General features: G+C 38.0%; 2 protein-coding genes across 3 annotated transcripts in view; both read left to right on the top strand.

The window, feature by feature from the left end:
• Window positions 1-784: 784 nt before the first annotated feature.
• Window positions 785-1,738, top strand: LOC123245368 (BTB/POZ domain-containing protein KCTD1-like). Its single transcript, XM_044674230.1, has one exon. The coding sequence runs from the start codon at window positions 790-792 to the stop codon at window positions 1,561-1,563; it is 774 nt and encodes a 257-aa protein (XP_044530165.1). The 5' UTR covers window positions 785-789; the 3' UTR covers window positions 1,564-1,738.
• A 5,686-nt stretch (window positions 1,739-7,424) lies between these two features.
• Window positions 7,425-24,925, top strand: part of PNISR (PNN interacting serine and arginine rich protein) — a 45,855-nt gene continuing 28,354 nt past the window's right edge. For both annotated transcript variants that reach the window (XM_044676579.1, XM_044676577.1), the window contains exon 1: window positions 7,425-7,524. The gene's annotated coding sequence lies outside the window, so the exon portion shown is untranslated. The remainder of the gene's footprint in view (window positions 7,525-24,925) is intronic.

Below are 24,925 nucleotides of genomic sequence, written 5' to 3'. Positions count from 1 at the left end.
TGTATCTTAGATACTCCATGTATCATAGATATCTTAAGCATCTTAATTTTCACATTCTTACTAATAATGTAATTGATTTAAGTCCATGTTTTTCTTGATCATCTCAAGTATAGTAAGTTCTTTAGATATCTCTTGTCCCATAGAAATCTTAAATATCCTAGTTATCACTTTCCTTTGCAGGGAATTCAACTACACTGATTCCTTTTTTATGTTTCTCTTGAGTGTCAGATTTGCTCATTTTCTTTTTAGCTCTGGTTGTTTCATCAGAAATGCCTAGAAGTTCTCTAATTTTATTAAATATCCATCTCTTCCCCTGGAGTATTATATGCAGTTTCACTAGGGAGGTGATTTTGGATTTAGGGCCAGATACTTTGCCTTGTTCATATTCCACACCTTCCAATACTTTAACATAGATGCTGCTAGGTCCTATTGTAATGCTGACTATGGTTCCACAAACTGATTTTTTTCCCCCTAGTTGTTTGTAGTATCTTCTTAGCTTGGGAATTCTGGAATTTGGCTATTATAGTCCTAGGATTTTAAAATTCGAGATTTCTTTTAGGAGGTGATTGGTGAATTCTTTCAATTTTATTTTCTCCTCCTCTTCAAGAAAATCGGGGCAAGACCACTTCACTAGTCCAAGCATGAGGTGATAAAGGCATGTACCTGTCAGAGGATACTTAGGAGGGAATTCATGAAAGTAGAAATAACAAGATTTGGCAACAGATTGGATATAGAAGATGAGAGAGAGAGTGAAGAGTCAAGAGAAACTCTACCATGTGTCGGCCCAATATGTCAAGACCTCTGATCACTAGATCCCCTGCATCTCCATTGAACAATCAAGGCATTCCTACTCCAGCACAACTCACAAAATCCAATGCACCCGTCCACATTGATGTGGGTGGTCATATGTATACCAGCAGCTTGGCCACACTCACCAAATACCCTGAATCAAGAATTGGAAGACTTTTTGATGGCACGGAGCCAATTGTTTTGGACCGTCTCAAACAGCATTATTTCATTGACAGAGATGGACAGATGTTCAGATATATACTAAATTTTCTACAAACATCAAAACTACTCATTCCGGATGATTTTAAGGACTACACTTTGTTATATGAAGAGGCAAAGTACTTTCAGCTTCAACCCATGTTATTGGAGATGGAAAGATGGAAACAGGATCGGGAAAATGGTCGCTTTTCTAGACCTTGCGAGTGCTTAGTGGTACGAGTTGCCCCAGACCTCGGAGAGAGAATTACACTCAGTGGTGACAAATCTTTGATAGAAGAAGTGTTCCCAGAAATTGGAGATGTGATGTGTAATTCGGTCAATGCAGGTTGGAATCACAACTCAACGCATGTCATCAGATTTCCACTGAATGGATACTGTCACCTCAACTCAGTTCAGGTACTTGAGAGGCTGCAGCAAAGAGGCTTCGAAATTGTGGGCTCCTGTGGAGGAGGGGTAGACTCTTCCCAATTCAGTGAATACGTACTGAGGCGAGAACTCAGACGGACATCTCGTGCACCCTCCGTCATTCGAATAAAGCAGGAGCCTCTGGACTGAATGGACATGTTTCTTATGCAAAAAAAAAGAGAGAGAGAGAAAGAAAGAAAGAAAAGGAAGAAGGAAAGAAAGAAAGAAAAGAAAAAAGGGATATTTGTGTGCAGTTGGGACACCAAACCAAGTCCTGGAATGAAAATCAAATAAAGACACATTTATATCAAATAGAGACCATACCTGTATTCATAGGGGAACAATTGGAATAGTAATAATAACCTCAAGGTGTAAAAAATATATAAATATATTATATATGTCAAAAGGTAGGAAATGCAAAAAATAATAATGATGATGATGATGATGATGATGATGTGGTAGCTGAAGTTGGTGCTGTGATGGCCATTAAGTGTCCTAGGCCTTCATGAGGCCTGCTTACCAATAAACAAGCCATGACCAGTGAGGACACAATCTCCTTACGTTTTTCATTGCCAAAGAGCCATCCATTTTCTCTCTCTCTCTCTTTCTCCCCTTTTTAATTTTTTTTTCTTTCTTTCTTTCTTTTTTTTTTTTTTTTACACCTTGAATTGAGTTCCTTTGCAGATGGAGTTTTGGAGGCCTCTCCTGAGGAGGGAACAATTCAGGACTTCAGAACCCCATTCATGAGCACATTGCATTTGAAAGTTGTTAGACTGAAAATTAAAACTTAGCTTGTACAGAGTCTCACTTTTTCCTCTGCCTCACCAATGTGAACATCACATTGTTTTTAAACTGACAGTTTTGCAAAGGGGCCAGAATTATTACTTGTTAGAGTTTGCTCTGGTTTGAATCTGCTGCTTTCCTACAATTTTTCAAATTTTATAATGTATTAAATACAATAAACACTGTTTAAAATAAAAAAAAAAAAGAAAGAAAATCAGGGCAGCTTCCCCTGATAATTTCTTGCAATATGTTGTTGGGGTTCATTTTTTTATCCTGGCTTTCAGGCAATCTAATGATTCTTAAGTTATCTGTCCTGGATCTATTTTTATGTTAGTTGTTTTTCCACGGAGAGATTTTAAGTTTTCTTCAATTTTTTCATTTTCTTGAATTTTAAAAACCATTTCCTGCTATTTTATGGAGTAATTAGCTTCCATTTATCTAATCCTAATTTTTCTTCTTTGAGGCTTTGTACTTCCTTTCTTAGGGAGATAATTTTAGTCTCTTATTATTTGTCTTTTAATCCATTTGGTACTTTTTTAGTTCATTTTGGGCTTAACATTCTTTTACTTTTTCCTTTGAGGTTTCATGGTTTCATTTTTGTATTGCTATCCTCTTCTGAGTTTGTATATTGACTGAAATATTTTTCTAGAATTGGTCTTTTTTTCTGTCTTTTGTTCATTTTGAGGTTATGTTTTCCCTTAATTTTGTCTATCTGCTGAAACTTAGCTTTGTTCCTGGGGTAAAGGGAGTACTGTCCCATGTTTGAACTGTGGTCATTTTCAGTGCCTGCAGTAGGTTCAACTGTCTTGGTCCCAGGTTGAGTACTCAGCAATAACTGCCTGATAAGCCTGCTGTGGAGAGGTTTGCAACTATTCAGTTAAGATGCAGTTTGTGCTAGGTTGAGTTGGGTTCTGCCCAGTCTCCCAGAGGGAATTTTTTGTTGGGCTGAGTTTCTCCCATTGCTGCCTGTGCTGGGTAGAACCTGGCTTCTGTTCCTGCTAGACTATGCAGTGCTGAGTTATTCCCACTGCCACCTGTTCTGTTTTGCATGTTGGTTTCTGCTCTTCTCCTGTTAAGACTGGATCAAGCCAGCTTTCTCCTGCTGCTTGAGCTATATCACATCTATGTTTTACAGAGGCTTGTTCAGTGCTCTCTACTCCTACGCTAGTGAGATGGGTCCTCCTTCCTATCTCTCCACATTGTCCTGAGCCAAAGTATAGATATCTCTTCTACATTTGGAGAGGCTAGGGGTACAGAGCCCCTGTGATTTGGAAAATCCATGTAAAATTTTTTGGCTTTCCCATCATACCAGAGCAGTCTTAATTTTTTCTTTTTCTCTTATGGGGTATTTGCAGTCAAAGAAATTGTGTATATTTATGGTATTCAATGATAAAATATGTTGCTATCATATGATAATATAAATATATTTTGTGCATTTCTGAGTTTCGGGAGCAATTAAGAGAAATTAGAATCTCAAGTAGATATTTTTATCTGGACCCCATCAAAAGATCAACACAGACAGGCAGAGCTGTGTATTGACCTTTTCTCCCTATCATGGTCGAGACCAGAGTGGGATATCTAAGATAAAAATCTGAGATTTCTCTTTTGATTCCTTTCATAATTCTCACCTTTCTTTAAAAAGCAATATAGTCTTATTGAAAAGGTTTGGGCTCTCAGTAATCCAGCAGGAGCGGGGCTAACACTGTTTCCCTTGAGCCAAGAATGCAGAGGCCTGGTACAGCCAATGTCGAACCCTTAGCAGGGCATTTTGCCCAGAATTAAAGAAAAATAATGAGGCTCAAAAATATTGTTTAACACTATCAAGGCTGAGAACTTAGAACAAGGCTTTCTGGCCTAACAAGATGTCCCAGGCTTCACTTAATGATAACACATATAGTTGATAATTTAGCATAGGTTTTCATCTATACCTGGAGGCTTCTAAGGCTTTTGTTTTGACTATAATAAAAATACTGCTCTCTGTAACTGTGGGAAACTTTCTTGGGCTTTTGGGGGAAAGGGGTCTTTAACTTTCTATATAATAAACTGGTGACTCCATTGTACCTCCGAGCACTTTGAACTAACAAGCCAGGCTTCCAATCTGTTTCGTTCTTTACATCCAATGACCACCCTAGGCCACTCAGATAAGTCTCTGGTTATAGAGGAAGATCTCTATAAAAGTCCAGGGCAAAGTCCCTTTAAGGGCAAAGAAAGTGGTAACTAGTAACTAGTAAATGTATGTTTGTACACATTCTTGCTCTTTGTATGACTTGGGAAGAGGGAGTATGGTAGCAGAGGCAAATGTAGTACAATGGAAAAGAGCACTGGATTTTAGAATTAGAGTACCTGGATTAAAAATCTTGCTTCTTTTACTTGCTACTTTCATAGAGGCTTTCAAAAGACACAACCTTTCAGGGACTCAATTTTCTTATCTGGAAAATGAGGGGCATTTTTTATTTCAGGGAGGTAGCATGGTATAGTAGAAAATACTGGTTGAGAAGGCAAAGGACCTGGGTTCAAAAACTATCATTAACTTTTACTACTTTTGTAGCTTAAGGCAAATCATTTTAACTTCCCAGGTCCTGAATTTCCTCATCTATAAAATGAGATTGTATTAGATGGCTTCTGAAATTCCTTCTAGCTTTAGAAGTATGATCCTATGAACTTTGATCCTCCTGGATCTTAGCCCAATTACCTATCTTTTGTAAATGCCTTCTATCCCTTATTTGGTGAAGATTTCTCTCTCTCTTTTTCTCCCCTAGCTTTTAAATTCTGTGACCTTTCTCTCATTTCCTCTTTACTACTACAGTATTGCAATAGTTCACTAACTTGGTATCTATCTTTAGTTTCTTCCTCCCTCCACTCTTTCCTACATAGTTGATAGATTTATCATGTAAAGCTTAGATTCTAACACTCCTCCTTCCCCCCAATGAGTACAGTCCAAATTTCTTAACCTATTGTCTTATTTTCCATATTTTGGCCCCAATGAAGAAGCCTTATTTCCCTACTGTTTAATAGATTAAATGAGGATTGTGATGGGCATTTGTAAAATAAAGTCAGAGGGCTGCTCTAAGGTTTGGCCTAAACACTATAGGTAATGGCTGGTATTCCTGCAGATAATTTAGGAAATTGTCCCAATAGGAGCAAACATTTTCCCCACCTGTTAGACCAGGTTCCTCTCAGCTCTATTTAAGGTTTAAAATGTATCACCATTGTCTTTTTCTTTTTTGAGCCTGAGATTTCCCATCTTGCTTGGAGTGCTCACAGACTTTCCCTGTTTCTGATCCTCCTTAAGCTGCATATTTGTCTCCTGCTCTTGGGAGGTTACCATAACCATTTTGAATTTAGTGTAGATCACGATCATTTTAGTCCTAATATGAGATCAAAACTTCCAAACTCAAGAAATCCACTAGCTTCAACCTCTACAGTAACAGGGATCATAGTGGGTACCACCAAGTCCTATCACAATTGGCTTGTTACTTTGTTGCTACCTGCTGCTCCAGAAAGAATTCTAAAAATTGAATTCACTCATTTCATATTGATTACTATTTTCTTCTTTCACATAATTAAAGAAATTTACATTGTATTTTAGAATATCTTTAATGCAAGAAGTAGGAATTGAAAAAGATACAATAACATTTTTTGTTGCAGTGCACAAGTGGTTTAGATGAATTGTTTTTGGCCATGCTGAGTTTGAGCTCTCTCTGTACATTCCATACTTTTACTATTTTGATGAAATGACTACTTTTCGGAGTACAGTATATTTTAATATAAAGATTAAAGTAGATATTCTTGTTAATGAATATGAGCAATCTCCAACTGGAGTAATTATTTTTTTTAGTATTTTTCATTCAGAAACTTGTGGCTCTACAAACAAATTTAAAATATACTAGAGGAGGGGCAGCAGGGTAGCTCAGTGGATTGAGAGCCAGGCCTAGAGACAGGAGGTCCTAGGTTCAAATCCGGCCTCAGACACTTCCCAGCTGTGTGACCCTGGGCAAGTCACTTGACCCCCATTGCCTACCCTTGCCAATCTTCCACCTATAAGTCAATACACAGAAGTTAAGGGTTTAAAATTAAAAAAAAAAATATACTAGAGGAAGCTTTTTTCTGTTTGCAGTGAACCAATCTAGACCCAGTTTGTAGATTTAGAGATAGGGTTTTAAAAGCCATCTAGTGCTTCTCTCATTTGACCAAAAAAAGGAGTGGAGGTCTAGAAAATGTTTAAGTGAGTTGCTCAATATCCCATAGGTAGTATTAAGAGTTCTCAGTTTTCATCCAAATTCTCCATTTTTTCCCACTGTTCTACACTGCCTCTCCTTAGGGGTGCAGAAAAAGAAGCTTCCCAACTTGAACACAATATAAGACAAGTAGCTTAAATTAAAACACTGTAATAAAACCATTCTTATTTAATAAATTACAAAGATCCATCCGTTTAAGAAGTCCAACTTCGGTCTGCAGCTGGAGGTAAAGAACTGCAGCATTGACCCGCCTAGACGCATCTCACATTCTAAAAGGGCTCTTTCACTCGCTCGCTCGCTCGCTAGATGGCAGCAAAACTGGACATGCTGATTCAGGTTGACCCCACATAGGGTTAACTAGGGTCACCGTGCCGCAGCCAAACCCTACGGGCTTCTTCCTTCTAGGGTTGGGCTTTCTCCAGAATTCAGAGCCAGCAGAGGGCAGAAGTCACTGAGCTTCCTGGCGGGGAAGTTAACGCGAGGACTAGTCTCCTCTTCACTCCTTGGAGCCAGCGTGTGAGGTATGTTTGACCCATCACTGTCCGTAGTTCAAGAACCGTAAAGACTACTGCCACAAGGGCAGGCTTGGACTCCAGAAACAACGGTGGAGCAGCTTCATTCCTCCTCTTCGCTCCCCCTGTCGAAAGAGACTCGCCATAGCAATTTCTCCCCGCCCTCGGTCGGAAGCAAACTTGCATTGCACTGGTTGCCCACTCTAAAGGTGGAAAAGAGGCTTTCATGAAATGTAGCATTTGTTAAGGGCCGTGGTGAAGACATCCCGAGAAACTACATCCTCATTTGTTCCAACCTGGCCATATAAGTGAGAAAAAGGAAGTCGACAGAACTCTTTCCTCTAAACGTTTCCAGGACGGCGGCCAACGGGGCAAAGCGAGACCAAGTCACGTGTCCACACCCCTGGCGGGTTAAACAATATGGCTTGGGTGGCAGACCGGATGTTGTCAACAGTTGCTTCCGGGTGACAGCGCTCTGGCGCCATCTTGTCTTGTTCGAGAAGAAGTGGAAGGAGTGAAGGGGGTGGAGAAGACGCTGTAGCGACCGCATCTGCGGCGGTGTCCCGGAGCCAGAGTGGGTGAGTGTTAGAGAAATGTTGGACACTGGGACTCATTGGGTCGCTGCCTCCCACTACGGACCTCGTGGAGCAGGGAGCGTGGAACTATAAACGGGTTGGTTGTGTGCGTTGCCTGCGGCCGCCAAGTACTTCCCTCCCCATCCCCCTTCCCCCCCTCCTCCCGCCGGAGGTGACCGTGGTAGTTGTTAGGCCTAGTTGGAGCAGCAGCGCCCTCTGCGACGGGGATGCATCCCCGCTGGCGGGAATGCTACCTCTTCTTTCGGGGCAAGTCCCTTAGATGAGAGGAGGATAATTGTCAGGTTCCGGGCTGGCCGTTGAGCACTGCGCGTGCGCGCTGGGAACACCCTGGTGAGGATTGGGGGGTGGGGGGTGGGAAGAGACTAGGCAGCAGTACACGCATGTGCAAAGTAAGATCCTGGCGCTCCTTTTGCTGTTCTTACTGCTCTAGTACCATTAAGAGGTACCTGTCCAACACTGCAGAGAGACGGTCCGCTGAAATTAGGTCTTATGGTACTGCTTGTGTTTCGAGGATTTTTATCCTATCTTCCTTGTTATACTGTAAGCTTTTGGATGTCTGGAATTCTAGTGTAATGTTGTTCCCTTTGTCTCCATGGTATTTTTCAGTAACTATTCTCTGGAGGCCTTCAGTATATGTTGACCAACATGATGGAAGCTAACTCTTGCTTTTTGGCATTCTAATAAACATTACATTAAGATTCCTCCAAACGACCACAATCCATACAAAACCATTTTAGTCAAGCACATACCATTTAATTAATGGTAAGAGTATAAATACAACTACAACAAAAAATACTAATTTCTAGCATTTGTAAAGTTTTTTAAAGGTTTGCATGGTACTTTATATCTCATTTTATCGTCTGAACAACTCTGGCAGGTAGGTGCTGTCATTTTTCCCATTTTCAGATAAAGAAATTGAGACCGATAAGTGACTTGCCTAGGATCACACATGTCTGGAGCTGGATTTGAATTTAGAAAGACCCACTCTAGGCTCAGTATGCACCACCTTGAAGCAAAAATGCGACTGTTATCCAATCTTTTGAATAATAAATGGAATAAGCTCCTAACCAAAGCTCCATTTTCCCTTATTGCTTCTATTTACTATACATTTGTTACTGTTACATTTAAGTTCAAATTCAATTAAAATATTCAGAAACTTGGTCAAGAGTAAACTTGTCACTACTTTTCAAGCTACTATTACTGGGTTTTTTCACTAAGCAAATGAAATGGCCAACTTAGTCATTCCTGTGTTAAGGGCCAGTGAGCACAAAATTAGAATTTTTTAAAAATTCCGTTTAAGTTATTATTGTCCAAATACTTTATATAGGAAATGACATAGATTAAAGAAGTTGTGTATTGGAGCCTGTGAGATATGATACTTTTTTTTTTTTGGTGAAGTTTGATTAGAAAAGCATTATACTTTGTTTCAGAGTATTATGAAATAGCTGGTACCAGTGGTAGGAGCATCAGCTTTAGGAGTCAGAGGACTTGATTTTAAATCCTGCCTGAAGTACAGATTATCTTTTCCATCTTGCAGAAGACATTTAACCTCCTTGGGCCTCAGATTTCTTTTCTGTAAAATGGACTAGATGAGCTCTGAGGTTTCTATTAATTTTATGAAATCTAGCAGTAGATACCAGGACTTTAATTTTAGTTGATAATTCATTTATATTCACCTATTATGTTTAAAGAGTGTTATACTTACTTTAATTATAACAGTAACCCTATGAGAGAAGAGCAGATCTTATTACAGGTAATGAAATTGAGGCTCAGAGACCCCAAATCCCACAAGTAGTAATTAAGAGCCAGGACTAAAATTGGACATCTTTGACCTCTACATTACTGTGCATGTGAACTTCATCTTTCTCATGTGAACAGACTCACTGAAATGGAAGTGTATTTTTTTATGTGGAACTTTTTCTTGGAAGAACTTCAGTTCCTCTTCATAGGAAACGAAAAACACTAGTACTGCTTTATTAAGCAAGAATAGATGGAGTCCCTATTAAGACATCTAATTAGAACTTTTTTCTCCTAAAGACTAAAGTAAATAATTGCCTTTGTTTATATTTAGTCAATGGTAATGATAGACAACTAAACCAATAAATTTAGGGTTCCAAAACTAAATATTGATCTTTTGTAACTCTAGTTTAAAGAAAAAATGAAATAAGATTATCTTAGTAACTGAAAAAGATTCTCTTTGCTTCTGAAGCTATGTAATGTCATGCTAGATTGTGTGCCTCCATCATATGTGATCTGTTGTAGCTGTTGGTAATTAATTTTTCCCCTCCGCTGTTGATACTATTTTTCCAGATTCCTCAAATTGCTCAAGAGAAATGGTGGCTTACTGTCCTTTCATCTGATCAAAACAGGATAACTTCTGTCAGAACAATGCTGGCCATGTTGGCTATTTTAAGTTTTTTGGAGCTAGCCTTTATACCTATGAGAGGTGCCTAAAATTAAAGTAGCTGTTTATTTTTAATATGGTTTTGTAGAGGAAACATAGTAACATTAGAATGTAATTGTTATTTAGCTTCAGAACAAATTCAACAAGGCACTTCTATTATGCAGAGGTATGATTGGTTTCACTGAAATTTCTCCCTTTCTCTTCCTCCCTCCCTCCTTTGTCATAAAAGATAGCTTCTCTAGGATGAAGTGATGAAGGGTTTCAAGTTGAGGTTTAGTCAATATATAAAAACAAAAGATATCAAATAAAAATATTTAAGGGTGTAATACATGGAATACAAAATTAAAGTATTTACTTGGTAACAATGGATCAATTTTTGGAGTGCCTAATATATTCAAGACATTGTGTTAGTTACAGTGGGTTATACTGAAGACATGTTAGACATGATCTTTGCCCTGAAGAAGTTTAAAAAGTAAGAAATGTGAACAGTTATATAAAAAGAGTGCAATAGCAGTTCAAATTAACATTATAAGAAATGCCATAAAATCGTACGTGATATGCCAGATGAATGGTATAAGTTGAATCAATTATAAGCTAGTGATTAAACCCTTACCTTTAAAACAAAAACTTTTGTAGAACTCCTAAGAATAAAATTAATTTAAAATGCTTTTCTGTAATATTATTAAGGGTTCCACTTAAAGAAATACATGATATTGACTCTTAGAGCCCTTCTACTTCTGTATGGAAACAAAATATAACTAGCATTTATATAGTGTTTACTATAGTTAAGTATTGTGTTAAATGCTTTACTACTAATATCTTATTTGATTTTTTTAATTTTATTTTTTAATTACCATGCAAAACACACTTCCATATTGGTCATTGTTATAAGAGCAAAGTTATATGTAACCAAAACCACCCTAAAAGCTAAAAATACGCTGATGTGAAAGATGACTCCAACAGTTCTTTCACTGGAGGTAGATAGTATTCCTTATCATAAGTCTTTCAGGATTGTCCCAGATCATTGCATTGCTGAGAGTAGACAAGTTTTCAAAGATAATCATTGCCCAGTATTGCTGTTGTTGTGTACAGTGTTCTTCCAGTTCTGCTTATTGCACTCTGCATCAGTTCCCGAAGATCTTTCCAGCTTTTTCTGAAATCATCTTGCTTATCATTTCTTTGTAGCACAATAGTATTCCATCACCAATATATACCACAATTTGTTCAACCATTCCCCAAATGAAGGCTATCCTCATAATTTCCAATTGTCTGCTACCACAAAAAGAGCAGCTATAAATGTTTTTGTACAAATGGGTCCCTTCCCTTTTTTTATTATCTCTGGGATACAGACCCAGTAGTGGTATTACTGAATCAAAGGATATATACAGTTTTATAGCTCTTTGGATACGGTTCTAAATTGCCTTCCAGAATGGTTGGATCAGTTTGCAACACCACCAGCAATTCTTTAGTGTCCTAATTTTGCCACATCTTTTCCAACATTTATCACTTTCCTTTACTGTCATTTGTGAGGTAAGTACTGTTATTTTCCCTGTTTTACAGGTAAAGAAACTGAGGCAATAGATTGAGTGATCTGCTTAGGGTCACAAAGCTAGTTCAAAGACTGAATTTGAACTTGAATCTTGCTGACTCTAGTTTTGACATTCCCTCTACCATTTAGTTACCCCAATCTAGAATTATGAAGCTCCTTTTATTTCTCCCAAAGCCTAATTTTACATTTCATATTCATTGAGTGGCACACAAAAGGGGATTGAGAATCACATGTGATTTCCAACCAGACTTAGTCTGGCACCATTAGGAAATAGAAATGGATAGCTATGTGTAGTTAGTTTACTCTGTCAGTGTGGAACTGAACTGAGAGAGATGAGTCTTGTTTCTTCTAGAACAGGACTTTTTAACTTTTATTGTATCATAGACCTCTGACAATCTTTTGAAGTCTGTGACTCCTTCTTAGAATAATGTTTTAAATAATTGAAAGAATTTTAAATTTCAGTTAGAGATTAGTGAAGATAAAAGATGTAATTTTTTCCCCTCATCCAAGTTCAAGACATCCTCTGAAATTTATCCAAAAAGTCATAAAGGGGCCTGAGGACCCCAAGATGAGAATTTTTTTTCTAGATCAGCTGCTGGAAGAGACTAGTTGAAATACTGACAAGAAAGTCTAAGAGGATTTCTTCTTGTGTTTACTCTCTTAATGAGGGGAGAAGTGGCTTTTAATTATTTTGATCATATCCTTTGAACCAACAACCTCTGAGATGCAGGGTTTGATAAAAGACTTATTTTCCCCTCATTTTTTAATGGAACTTAGTATTTCAAATTTATACTATTATATAAAAAGTCTGAGATGGATGATTGCTGTACCTATGTGAGCATAGATAAAAGTGAAAGAGGAGAAAATTTTAAAATGGTAGAGGAGGTAGAAGCTAAAGTGGATAAAAAATAAACTTAAGGGCAAGGAGTCAGGTCACACTACTTCAATAATTATTTTTCATTCAGTTACATCTTGTCTCTTCATGACCTCATTTTGAGTTTTCTTGGCAAAGATACTGGAGTGATTTGCCATTTCCTTCTCTAGCTCATTTTATGGGTTAGGAACCGGAAGCAAAACAGTTAAATGCCTGGAATCAGACTTGAACTCAGGAAGATAGTCTTCCTGACTCCAGGGCAGGGCTCTATCCACTCCTCACTTAGCTGCCTTCAGTAATAACAGTAGCTAGCAATTATTTATTGTTTTAAGGTTTGCAAAGTACTGTGTAGTATTGCTTTTGGTCTTCATGACAACTCTACAAGTATCATTATTCCCATTTTGCAAGTGAAGAAACTGAGGATGTCACTTAGGTAACTTTTCCAGCCTGAAACAGGATTTAGACTTCTGGCTCCAAATCCAGCTACTCTGTCTACTACATTTCTTTTCTTTTCTTTCTTTTTTTTTTTTTTAACCCATACCTTCCATCTTGGAGTCAATACTGTGTATTGGTTCCAAGGCAGAAGAGTGGTAAGGGTAGGCAATGGGGGTCAAGTGACTTGCCCAGGGTCACACAGCTGGGAAGTGTCTGAGGCCAGATTTGAACCTAGGACCTCCTGTTTCTAGGCCTGGCTTTCAATCCACTGAGCTACCCAGCTGCCCCCTGTCTACTACATTTCAAGAGCAGTTAGGTGGGACAGTTTTTGGAATTCAGCTAGGCAGTCAGAATGAAGTGGGAGTTCTTTTCAGAGGCTATGGTATTTCCTTTTTAAAATGTATTTCTAATTTAAATTTCTAGGGTATGGGCTACTAGTGGTTGGTGGATTAACTGGACGAAGTAAACTAAATTTATTGGGATGGGATAAGACAAAAAGGAACAACCTTTTATAGTGACTTTTATAGGGACTGTCAGGCACTTTACAACAATCTCATTCAATTATCACAATTTTTGATCCTATGTGGTAGGTGCTTTATTGTTCCCATTTTACAGTTGAGGCAACTGAAGCAAACAGTTTAAGCCCATTTTCATACAGCTGGTAAATGTCTGAGACCAGATTTGAATTCATATTCTTGGATTCTATGCCTGTTGCTCTGTACACTTCACCACCTAGCTGTCTTCATACATACTAAATAAGCATAATAACTTTTTTACATCTTTGCAACAAATAGACAAATTTCATATTTTAATATTTAATCACTTGTTTTATAGTATTTGACATTGAAATCACAAGATTAATAAGCAAGTTCACAAGACACATTCTTTATTTCTTCATTGAGTTTGTCAGATGAATTCCCGGGCCACTGGTTCATGTTTATCTCCATCTTTGGGATAAATTTCTTAACTTTTCATGAGTTACAGCTTGTTTTGCCTCCAATTGTGAATTTCTGTAAGTTCCAGAACTACTCAATACATCAATATATTTATCAGAATTATTATTATTACCTATATAAGATGTAAAAAGGAAATTGGAAGAAACCATCTAAAAATGTATATATTTCTATGGACAAGGGAAATGTATCAAAACTACATTTCCCTTGATCCAACATGGTCCAACTGGTTTCCGTTTCCGACGTCTTGACGCAGGGGAGCGCTTAAATCTCGTGGGTTAGGAGGGAGTGCTGGCTTCTTTGTCGAGGAGGGCTTGGCTAGGAGGCAGTATGGAGGCGGCAGTTTTGAATGCTTACAAGCGCGTGGTCTAATGATTTTATCTATCAACATGGCTTTAATTAAAATACTAATTTATATATTTATGCCAGCCTTTATCATTTTCAATATTAACAAAGAGCAAGATTTCAAGAATCACTATAAGTTTTTTAAAAAAGCCTAAAATTTCCTCAGAGAACATTTTATAATCTGTTGATTATGCTCAGGTTTTATAGGCTTACTTTGGTTTTGGTATAGTCTTGAATGAAAAAGTGAATTTTTTTTTCCCTCTTAGAAATTATCTTTGAATTATTTTGCGCACTGCCAGTGTATTTTCTTCATAGTAATAGTTAACAATTGCTTTTTTACCAGTTTCACATATTTCCAATGAATTAAGCATTTATATTGCACCTACTATCCAAGTCCATACTAAGATTTTCTCAATTGACAATAACTCTTTGAGGTTAGTGCTATTATTTATCATCATTTTACTCTTGAGAAAAGAAGTTAAGTGATTTTCTCAATCATACTAAATGTGTGGCACTAGATTTAAACTCAGCTCTTTTTGCCTCTACTCCCTTAAGCTTTCTCCACTGCTTCACCAACTGCCTCTGTCGACCTGTAAGAAATGATGATGTGCTATAGTGGAATCAGTTATAAATGCAGCTGCCAGGCCCTTAGCTTCTTTTCTGAGGATTAGTCTTTTTTACAGGAATATTTCTCAATTCTTGGCATTTTTTTGTCTTCAAACACATTTTCCTTTTGGGTTTTAGTACAGGTAATCAGCTCGTGGGCTTGAATCATCCTTGACTTGTACAATTTATGCACTAAGAGCTGCTGAAGTATTTTTAACACTGAATTGTGCACTTAAAAAGCTATGACCTCTTTGTGTATTTCCTTAAAGTAATATTCTTTAAAACCACAGAATTAAAAATAAATCAAAAGAGAACAGTGAAATGTGTATGGCATGAAATCCAGCCCTTAACTGACAACTAACTACAAATAGTAATCAGTTCAATCTGTTTTCATTTGGTAAAGTCAGATATTCTGAATTATCCTTGTTAATAGAACCATAATGTGTGGTCATTGCTTTCACAAAATGAAAGTATATCAATTATTGCTTGTTCCCGACTGATTTTTACACTATTGTGAACCAACCCAAGAGGATGGTAACTACTAAACACTAGTTTCCTTAAGTTCCAGGGTTCCATTGGCAGAAATGAACTAGAACTGATAGGAACTTTAGAGAGATCCATCTTGTCCAATTTCTTGTTTTACGATAAGGAAACTGCAGCCCAGACATGCTATATTCTGACATGCTAATAGTAAGTAGCATAGCTAGACTTTAAATCCAAATTTTTATATTCCAAATCCAGTGCTTTTTTCCATAGCAAACATGATTTACAGACTATAACTTTTTTTGTTTTGCCCTTTTTTTCTGTTTTCTTTTTTGTTTTGTTTTTGCTTCTAATACGTCTAGTTTAAATGTTAAAACGGAGACAAACTTATCAAAAGAGACTTTTCCTTCTACTTTTTTGAGAAACTAGAGGCAGTCTCAAGTTCTTCACCACTCCCTCACTTCATACTTCAAAACAACTTTGTGGTTGCCTGTCTTTGGGGGGAGGGGAGGAAATTTGTTGACACTTTTTACACTGGCAATTTTTTAATATCCCACTCCTGTGAACCTTCAAAATAACTTTTTTCTTAAGTCAGAGAGAGAGAGAGAGAGACAGAGAGAGAGCACTTCAAACCCAAGAGCATACTAGTGAGAGCACACTAATGAACTCACTCAAAAAAGTGCAGAAGCAAGCCCCAGGCATTATGTCCCCTGGGATACAAACAAGACAGCCCCCACCCTCATATTGCTTATGTTCTAATTGAAGAAAATGACACTTTTATAAAGGGAAATGGTAAAGAATAGGGAGTATATGCAGCAGCATGGTATGGCAGTGTGGTTGGGAAAATAACATGGTGGCCATACTCCAGCCAAGATAAGGTGAAAGTTTCCCCCATCAGAGTCAGGATTCTTATGGGTAGATGTCAAGATTCTAGGGGTGGGGGTGGAGGAGTAGGGAATGAGGAAAGAGAAGGGTTGGTGACTTAAATAGTATTGTATGAAGATGGCAGAAAAGAGGCTCAAATTGGTAGGCTTCTTTCCTACCACATCTGTAAACAGGCCCCTGATCCTGCTCCCCCTCATCCCTTGTTTTTACAGTTCCCTTAAGCTATTGTCATATGCCTCTTTTCCCTTTCACAAAACAAGTCAAATACCTAAGAAGGGCTGACTGATAATGACACTTCAATTTTCTCTTCTCCTAAGCCTCAGCCCCTTGTACTCTGGCTTCCAGCTGCACCTCTCAAATAAACAACTTATCTTTCCAAAGTGACCAACAATCATTTGACTGTTTAATCCAGTGGCCTTTTCTCAAACCTTATCCTTCATATTTTCTCTTCCTTAACTCCTACCCTTGTACTAGTATATGATGATATTAACTTAAATGTCCTAACCTCACAGTTAGGAGCTTATTTCTTTTGACCTATTCCTCCACTCTACCCTCATCCACACACAAAGGTGGTCTTATCCTGGACCTTGCCATCCTCCCCATTACTTCCATGCTCCTTCTGATCATAATCTATTGCCATTCTATCTTTACTTTCCTACCCCAAACCCAGTTCTTTATTCACACAGGCTCTGATCTTCTAATTCCTCAGTCATTCTTGGGCCATCACCCACTAGCTACACTCACATAGTTTTTCCATTTTAACACAGTGAACCAGTTCAGCTCCTTGCTATCCTCTTCTCTTGAGTTCTTTAACCCCTGTTTTGATGATTTTTGCCCTGCTAAGCCTCAGCCTTGGAATACTCCCACCATCCACTGCCTTGATTCCTTGTGACTTGTTGCTGAATGAATGTGGTTTAAAAAAAAAAATCATGCAATTGTACTGACTTGGTCCACTACAAATTTATGAAAGGGCTGGTGGAGGAGGAGCCATGAGAAATTTAAGGAGGAATGAAATGGTTTGAGGAACCTGTGGTAATTAAGTGAATTAATTAGGGAGGCATAAAATTATTACCTTGCAAGAGAGAAAACCCAACTGGAGTTTGGCTGCTTTCTTGTTACCTACAAACGTACCTATATATTCCATATCTTTTCCATTTGGGGGAAAAAAAAATTCTTATTTGATCCATCCATTCTCCACTTGTGGGAAGCAAAATCTCTCCTTTTTAATGTCATCTCTCAGTGACCTGGAGGTTAAACACCAATGAATAAAATCAGGTATAGATAAGCCCTCAGAGGAAGGAAGAACCAAGGAACCAACCAAGTCAGGAAGCTGATTCCACATTTGAAGGTTCACAGGAGTGGGATATTAAAAAATTGCCACAATGTAAAAGCAGTGTCAACAAATTTCCTTCCCCCCCAGAAAGACACCCCCTTGGTAGCCCAGGCAAATTAAGAAATTATGATTGGTTCCTTAGATGTGAGAGTTTGTAGGTGGAGAAAAGAGTTTATAAGTGGAGACCACAAGGTCTTTAAGGGTCTTGTGCTTGTGGAGAAACCTTGTCTGAGGTAAGCTAGAGGCCCATAAATAGCAGTCATAGATTAGAAAGTCAAGTATCCCTCTACTTCTCCCCAACCTTTCCCTCTCTTTAGTAGTAGTAGTAGTAGTAGTAGTAGTAGTAGTAGTAGTAGTAGTAGTAGTAGTAGTAGTCGTCACACAGCTAGGAAGTATCTGAGGTCAGATTTGGATGCAGGACCACCTGTCTTTAGGTCTGGTTCTCTGAATCCACTGAGCCACTAGCTGCACCCGTAATTATTGACATATCTAATGATCTTTTCTCAGTCTCTGGCCTTCTTGATGTGAAGATAGAATTAACTCTCCCCTTGTCTATTTTTAGCTAATCAAGTCAAGAACTTAAAGTACTACTTAGTAGCTAACTATTAAGAGAGCTCACAAGTCACCTACTAGTTTACACCCCCAAAGGCTGTCACAAGCACTGCCCCCTCTTGGGCAGTGCTAGGCAAATTGGGAGACTGCAATTGGTTCCTGTAAAGAAGGGGAGAGACAGGAAGTAACTTGGAAAAAACGGGGATAAAAGGCCAAGCCCAAGGACTGATTCATTCACTCTGCCTTGGTTAGCTGGGTTGGAGGAAGACATTTTGCTTCCTTGGTTTTGGAGAGGCTGGTTCCAATGGAGAAACTCTTCCCTTGGATTCTGCATCATTGAGTAGAGCTGAAGAGACATGCTTTTCCTTGGAGGCATTCTGTGTTGGAACTCTGGCTGAAGAAACCACTGGGACTTCTGGTTGAGGACTACTGGGAAATCCACTTGTAGATCAGGTCTTGGGGAAGCCTCTGCTCGGGGCTGAACCAGACTTCACTAGAGCAGCACTTAGGGCTAGTAGGCTAGACCTGTTTTGTCTCCTTCCTATATTTCCCACTTTCACTATCTCTACTATCTGTATGTTGTAAATAAAAGCTGCTAACAGTCATTTTGAATTGGGGCTAATATTTTATAAATGGAGACCACAATATTTATAACTCATAATTTTTGGCCTTTGAAAATATTGATCACTATCTTCTTGATACTCTCCTCTTTGGTGTAAATGACACTGCAGCACTCAACAAAGTGGTTGACACATTATATGATGCTTAATAAATATTGACTGATTGGTTTACCTCCTACTTATCTAACTACCACTCAGTCTTCTTCAAAATCTTGTTTCAGATTATTTCCTATGCCTAAACCGGGTCACTCTCTTCTCTTTATAGTATTTCTCTTCTCTTCTCCATACTATTTCACTTAGTGATATCATCAACTCTCCTGTATTACTCATGATCCTTATCTACTTATTCAGCTTTAATCTCTGTTAACCTCTAGAGTTGCATCCCATTTACCTATAAGATACTTTCAGCTAGATGTCCTATGAATATCTTAAACTTTACAAATCCAAAATTAAACTCCTAATCCTTTCCCCAAAACCCTTCCCCCCTTCCTGTAACTGTCCAGGACACCACCATCATCCCTCAGATTTGCAACCTAGTTGTCATCCTCTACTACTCATTCTCTGTTGCTAAGGCCTCTTGTTTTTACCTCTGTTAACATCTCTCTGTGAAAGGAAATTCTTTGTTCTCTTTGCCTAGTTAAAGTTTTAATTAACAATAACTTAAGTACCCCTATTTAGTACCTCACTAAAGAGAACAGGGTTAACTCTCCTTTGTCTACCTTTTTTTTTAAACATTTATTAATATTCATTTTTAACATGTTTACATGCTTCATGCTCCTACTTTCCCTTCACTCCCCCCACCCATGTCCGACGCACCTTTCCACTGGTTGTAACATGTGTCCTTGTTCAGGGCCTATTTCCAAATTGTTGTTAGTTGCATTGGTGTGGTCCTTACAAGTCTGCATCCCCAATCACGTCTGCTTCAACCCATGCGTTCAAGCAATTGTTTATCTTCTATGTTTCCTCTTCTATGTTTCCTCTCCTGCAGCTTTGTCTACCTTTTGATTGAATCAACACAAGCTTGAACCAGGTGGAGGAGCTGAGAACCACTTGGTGAATTGACTGCTTGGTGCTGGGTGGGAGGCCAATAATGCTTGGAGAGCTCCACCCTTTTTTTCTAGTTCAAACTGCCAGACTTTTGAATTCTTCTGGGAGTTTACACACTCAGAAACATTTGAATCCTAGGAGGTGAGTTAACACCTTTAGAGATGAGAAGTCTATCCCACAACACTGCCCCTGGGCAGTGCTGGACAGTTTGGAGGCTTGTGATTGACCCCTGTGAAAAGGGGCAGAGACAGGAAACCTACATAAAAGCCATGAAATCCTTGGGCTGGAGGCAGTCTGGTGAAGTTGAGTCTGGTGGATAGTCTTCAAGAGAACTTCACTGGAGACTTTGAGGCTTGGATTGTAGCTTCCACTTTTTTAAGAGACTAGCTTCCATTTTGGAGGAGGCCTCATAGTTACTACCAGGCCCTCCTTCCTGAGGACTAGTATAGGTATTTTCTCTAATCTCACATTTCTCTACTTTATTGTTTCCGCTCTGTTTTGTAAATACACTTCTGACTTGAGATATGATAACTTTGGCGACCACATTATTTCATATAATTTAAGGCCAACCACTAAATTTAACCTTTACATTTTGCATATGTCCTTCTCTGACATTCCATTCCAGTCTATTTTCCACTCAGCTGTCAGAGTAATCTTCTTAAAGCATAGACCTGACTATTTCATTCCTCACCTACCCCCATATATTCAGTCAACTCTAGGTTCTTCCATATCATCTCCAGGATCACATATAAAATCCTTGTTGGACATTCAAAGCACTTCATAACCTGACAATTTCCCTTCTATCCTCAACATACTTACATATATTTCAGTATTTTTTTATACCCTTCTACATACTAAGATCTAGTGACACTGGTTTCCTTGTTCTTCCACAAACAAGAGACTCCATCCTCTAACTCCAGGCATTTTTACTGGCTGTTTCTTATGTCTACATTGCTCTCTTTACTCGCTTCACCTCCTTTCTTCCTTTATAAATCCCAGCTGAAATCTCACTTTCTACAGGGAGCATTTTCTGATCCCTCTTAATTCTAGTTAACATGTTTCTACATAATTATTTACCTGTTGTTTCCCCCAGTTAAATTGTGGGCTCCTCAAGAGTATAGACTGTCTTTTATCTTTCTTTATATCCTCAGTGCCTGACACTTAAATACCTATTGACTGACTTCTTGATCTCTATGGGTTTTTTTTAAACATTTATTAATATTTATTTTTTAGAAAAGTTAACATGGTTACATAATTCGTGATCTTTCCCCTTCGCCCCACCCGGGTTCCCCCCCATGGCTGATGCATATTTCCACTGGTTTTAACCATTGATCAAGACCTATTTCCGAATTGTTGATAGTTGCATTGGTGTGGTAGTTTTGAGTCTACATCCCCAATCATGTCCACCTCAACTCATGTGTTCAAGCAGTTGTTTATCTTCTGTTTCCACTCCTGTAGTTCTTGATCTCTATGGTTTTTGACAAACTTTTCTTCTTTGGTTTCTGTGATGTTGACCTTTCTTGGTACTATTACCCCTCTTACCTTAGAATCCTTTTCTCTTTCCCTACTAAGTGTGGAAGGTCTCTCAAGGCTTGTTCTTAGCCCTCCTTTCACTTTCTTCCTTGGTAGCCATTTGAACTCATATTTATTCTATGAACATTTCTCTGTAAAAGATTCCTAAATCTTTATAACAAGCCTACTATCTCATCAGAATTATCACCTTCTTGCTAGTTAGCTATATTTGGATATCTTATGAGTATTTCAGACTGATCACATCTGAAGTATAACTTAATTTCCTCCCAAAACCAAGTTATTTCCAGATTTATATATTTCTCTTCTCTATCTTTACAGGTACCTATTTTTCCAACTCTATCCCCTACTCTTATACATCTCGATTTCTGTATATCTAATCACTTGACAGGTCTTGTTGATTTTTACCTCCACATTTCTTATATATATTCTTTTCTTTCCACTGACAGCCTCCACTGTATTTCATGCCCTTAACAGTTTTTGATCTGGACTATTGTAATAACTTCCTAATTGATCTGCATGCTTTCAGAGACTTCCCTCTTCACTCTATTCTTATATAACTGCCAAATTGACAAAGCCTAAAATACAGATTTCACCATGTCATTCTGCTTCTGTCCAAAAAAAACTGCATTGACTGCTGTGGGAAGGGAAATCCCTTCCCCATTATGTTGCTTTGTTTGACATCATCAACCAGGGACTTGAAGATCCTTTACCATTGAGAGGTGCAAGTATAGACAAACCCTCAGGGAAAGGAAGTTGAAACCAAGGAGATGGGAAACTGATCCCATAGCCACGCCCCCCACCCCCACCCCTATGCCAGGCAAACTAAGGAACTGTGATAGGTTCCTGAGATGTGAAGTGGGCAAGCTAGTGGGTGGAGAAAATTGCTTATAAGGAAGACCTAGGCACTACCATGTGTGAGCTCTCTCTCCTCTCTTCCCCTCTTCTCCCCTCCCCTCCCCTCCTCTCCTGGCTGGAGCTTGGAACCTGAAGAAACCCCCTGTCAGTGATGAGCTTCAATCCATTGTGGTGGCCAAGAGATTAGTAAACTAGTTATTTCTCTACCTCTTCCCTACCTTTCTCTTTACTATCACTATTTGATATGAAAAAGCTACTAAAGCCACTAGCAGCCTTATAATTTAATTTTAACTATTACACTCCTTATTGCCTTTTCTCTCTCAGAATTGCTAAGAATGGTTCCAACACATCTGGAATTAATTTCCTCATTTTTCCTTGATAGAATGTCTTCCTGGTCTCTTCCCCCAATTCCCATCCATTTATTAACTGTATCTCCATGAAAGCATTTTGTATTTACCTATTTTGAGTACATGTTTCTCTGAAATAAAATGCAAGCATGGAAGCTTCCTTTCTTAGCTCAGTGCCCTACACAAAGTAAGCACTTAATAGGTGTTTATTTTAATTGAATTTAAGCTTTTCTATTATTCTATTACTAGCAAGATATACCTACATCATTCTCTAGTTGTTTTATCATGATCTAGTCATTTAACCTCTTAAAACTTCCATTTCCTCATTGTAAAAGCTGAGGATAATATCTGGCAAGATGGTGAACTAGGCAGTACATACAATCTTAACTCAGCCACAGCTATTAAACAGAAATCTAGAAACCTTGATTCATGATATAGAAATCCAGGAAAAATTTAGTCATTTTTCTAGCTCAAGATGGCATAGGTAGGGAGACATCGAGTCTTTAGACATTAGGGTTGGGGCTTTATCCCAGCTTTGACAATACCATGCAGAGGCCTACCCATCTAGGTACTACTAACTTCTTAATATTTGGCCCAAAATTTAGCTTGGTTGTTAAGGAAAGGACCTGTGCCTATGTGTGGTAATCCAGAGTAAGTAGCTGTTTCAGACCCTGCATTGTATACTGAAAAGAGCAGATTTGTGAGTTTGACGAGGAAGAGGTCAAAAAGGTGCCAGATCCAGTCCCCAAATAAATCAATATTTGGTAAAATAATCAGAGCAGGAAGTCCAGACCAGTGGAACCTAAAAAAAAAAAATCCTTTCATCAAATTTCTCTGATAAATAGTTTCTTTCTAAGATATACAGGCACACCTCATAGATGTTGTGTGTTTGGTTTCAATAAAGCAAGTCAATTTCACAGTGTGTATAAAAGTTATATTATACTACGCTGTAGTCTACTAAGTATGCTACAATATTATGCATTTAAATTATATAAATATAAACCTTTAAATCGTATGAATAATAATTTTTTAAATGTACATCCCTTAACTTAAAAGTGCTAATCATCATCAGCCTTTTGCTGGTAGAGGGTCTTGCATTGATGTTAATGTTTGCTGACTGATCAGGGTAGTGGTTGCTAACTATTGGGGTGGCTGTAGTAATTTCTTAAAATAAGATGAAAATTAAATTTGCTGCATCAATTGATGCTTTTTAAAAATTTCAACACTTAAGAGGCCAATGGGTGGTTATTAATGGGCCTAATTTCAATATTGTTGTGTTTGGGAGAAGAGAGTTTTGGTGGAACAGTCAGCATACAACATTTATCTATTGAGGTCATCTCTCAAACTATAATATGAAACAGTAATCATCAAAACAATTTGGTACAAGTTAAGAAACAAAGTTGATTAGTGGAACAGATTTGGTATATACTGAGCAAATGGATAGACTAACTGTTTAATAAATCCAGAAATCTCAAATATTTGTATCACCTTTTGAAAGAAAACTGGAAAGTGGGCTGACAGAAATTAGATGTAGACTAACCTCTCCCACTATATATAGCAAGATAAGTTCCAAATGGGTACATGACTAAGACATAAAGGGTGACATCATAAACAAATTATAAGAGCTTAGGAAGAAATTATGTCAGATCTGTGGATAGGAGAAGAGTTCATGACCAAACAAGGCTTAGAGAGAATCACAAAAGGTAAAATGGATAATTTTGATTATTATAAAATTTAAAAAGCTTTTTTACAAACAAAACTAGTTCAGTTAAAAAGAAAAGAAGCAGGTTAATGGGAAATAATCTTTGCATCATGTCTCTAATAAATATCTCATTTCTAAGATATATAGAGAATTAATTCAAATTTGTTAAAATAAGCGCTATGCCCCAATTAATAAAGAGGTGAAAAGATTTGAGCCGGTAGTTTTCAGAGAAAGATATCCAAGCTATTAATAGCCATACTAAAAAATACTCCAAATCACTAATGATTAGAGAAATGCTAATTAAAACAACTCTTGAGTTTCCATCTTAAGACAGATTGACAAAGTTTACAAATAAGGAAAATTATGTGCTTTGAGAAAATATGCACACATATATCATGTCTTTGTGGTAGCACAAACTGGAAAAGAGTGCTAATTTTTTGGGAGTGGCTGGAACTAATTATGGTATATAAATTTGATGGCATATTATTGTGCTATAAGAAATGATGAAGGGATCAACATCAAAGTAACCAGGGAATATGTGAGTGCAGTGATGTAAATGAGCAGAACCAGGGACAAGCACTTTGTAGCCACTTAAAAATTCTGATCCATTGCAGTGAGCAACTATGATTCTAGAGAACCTATGATGGTGCCTGCTAACTTTCGATGATAGGGAAGTGATGGACTCAGTACAGATTGAGTTTTGTGGCTTTTTTTTTTTTTTTTTTAACATGGCCATGGTGGAAATTTATTTTGACTCCAAATATTTGTTACAGGGGTTTCACCTTTCCTTTTCGATGACAGGGGAAGGCGAGAGGGGGAAAAGGTGAATGTTTATTTGAAAAAAAGAAAATGGGGGAGGG

The sequence above is a fragment of the Gracilinanus agilis genome, chromosome 4, assembly GCF_016433145.1.
Source record: "Gracilinanus agilis isolate LMUSP501 chromosome 4, AgileGrace, whole genome shotgun sequence".
Classification (NCBI taxonomy): Eukaryota; Metazoa; Chordata; class Mammalia; order Didelphimorphia; family Didelphidae; genus Gracilinanus; species Gracilinanus agilis.
This window is presented reverse-complemented; position numbering and strand designations above follow the sequence as displayed.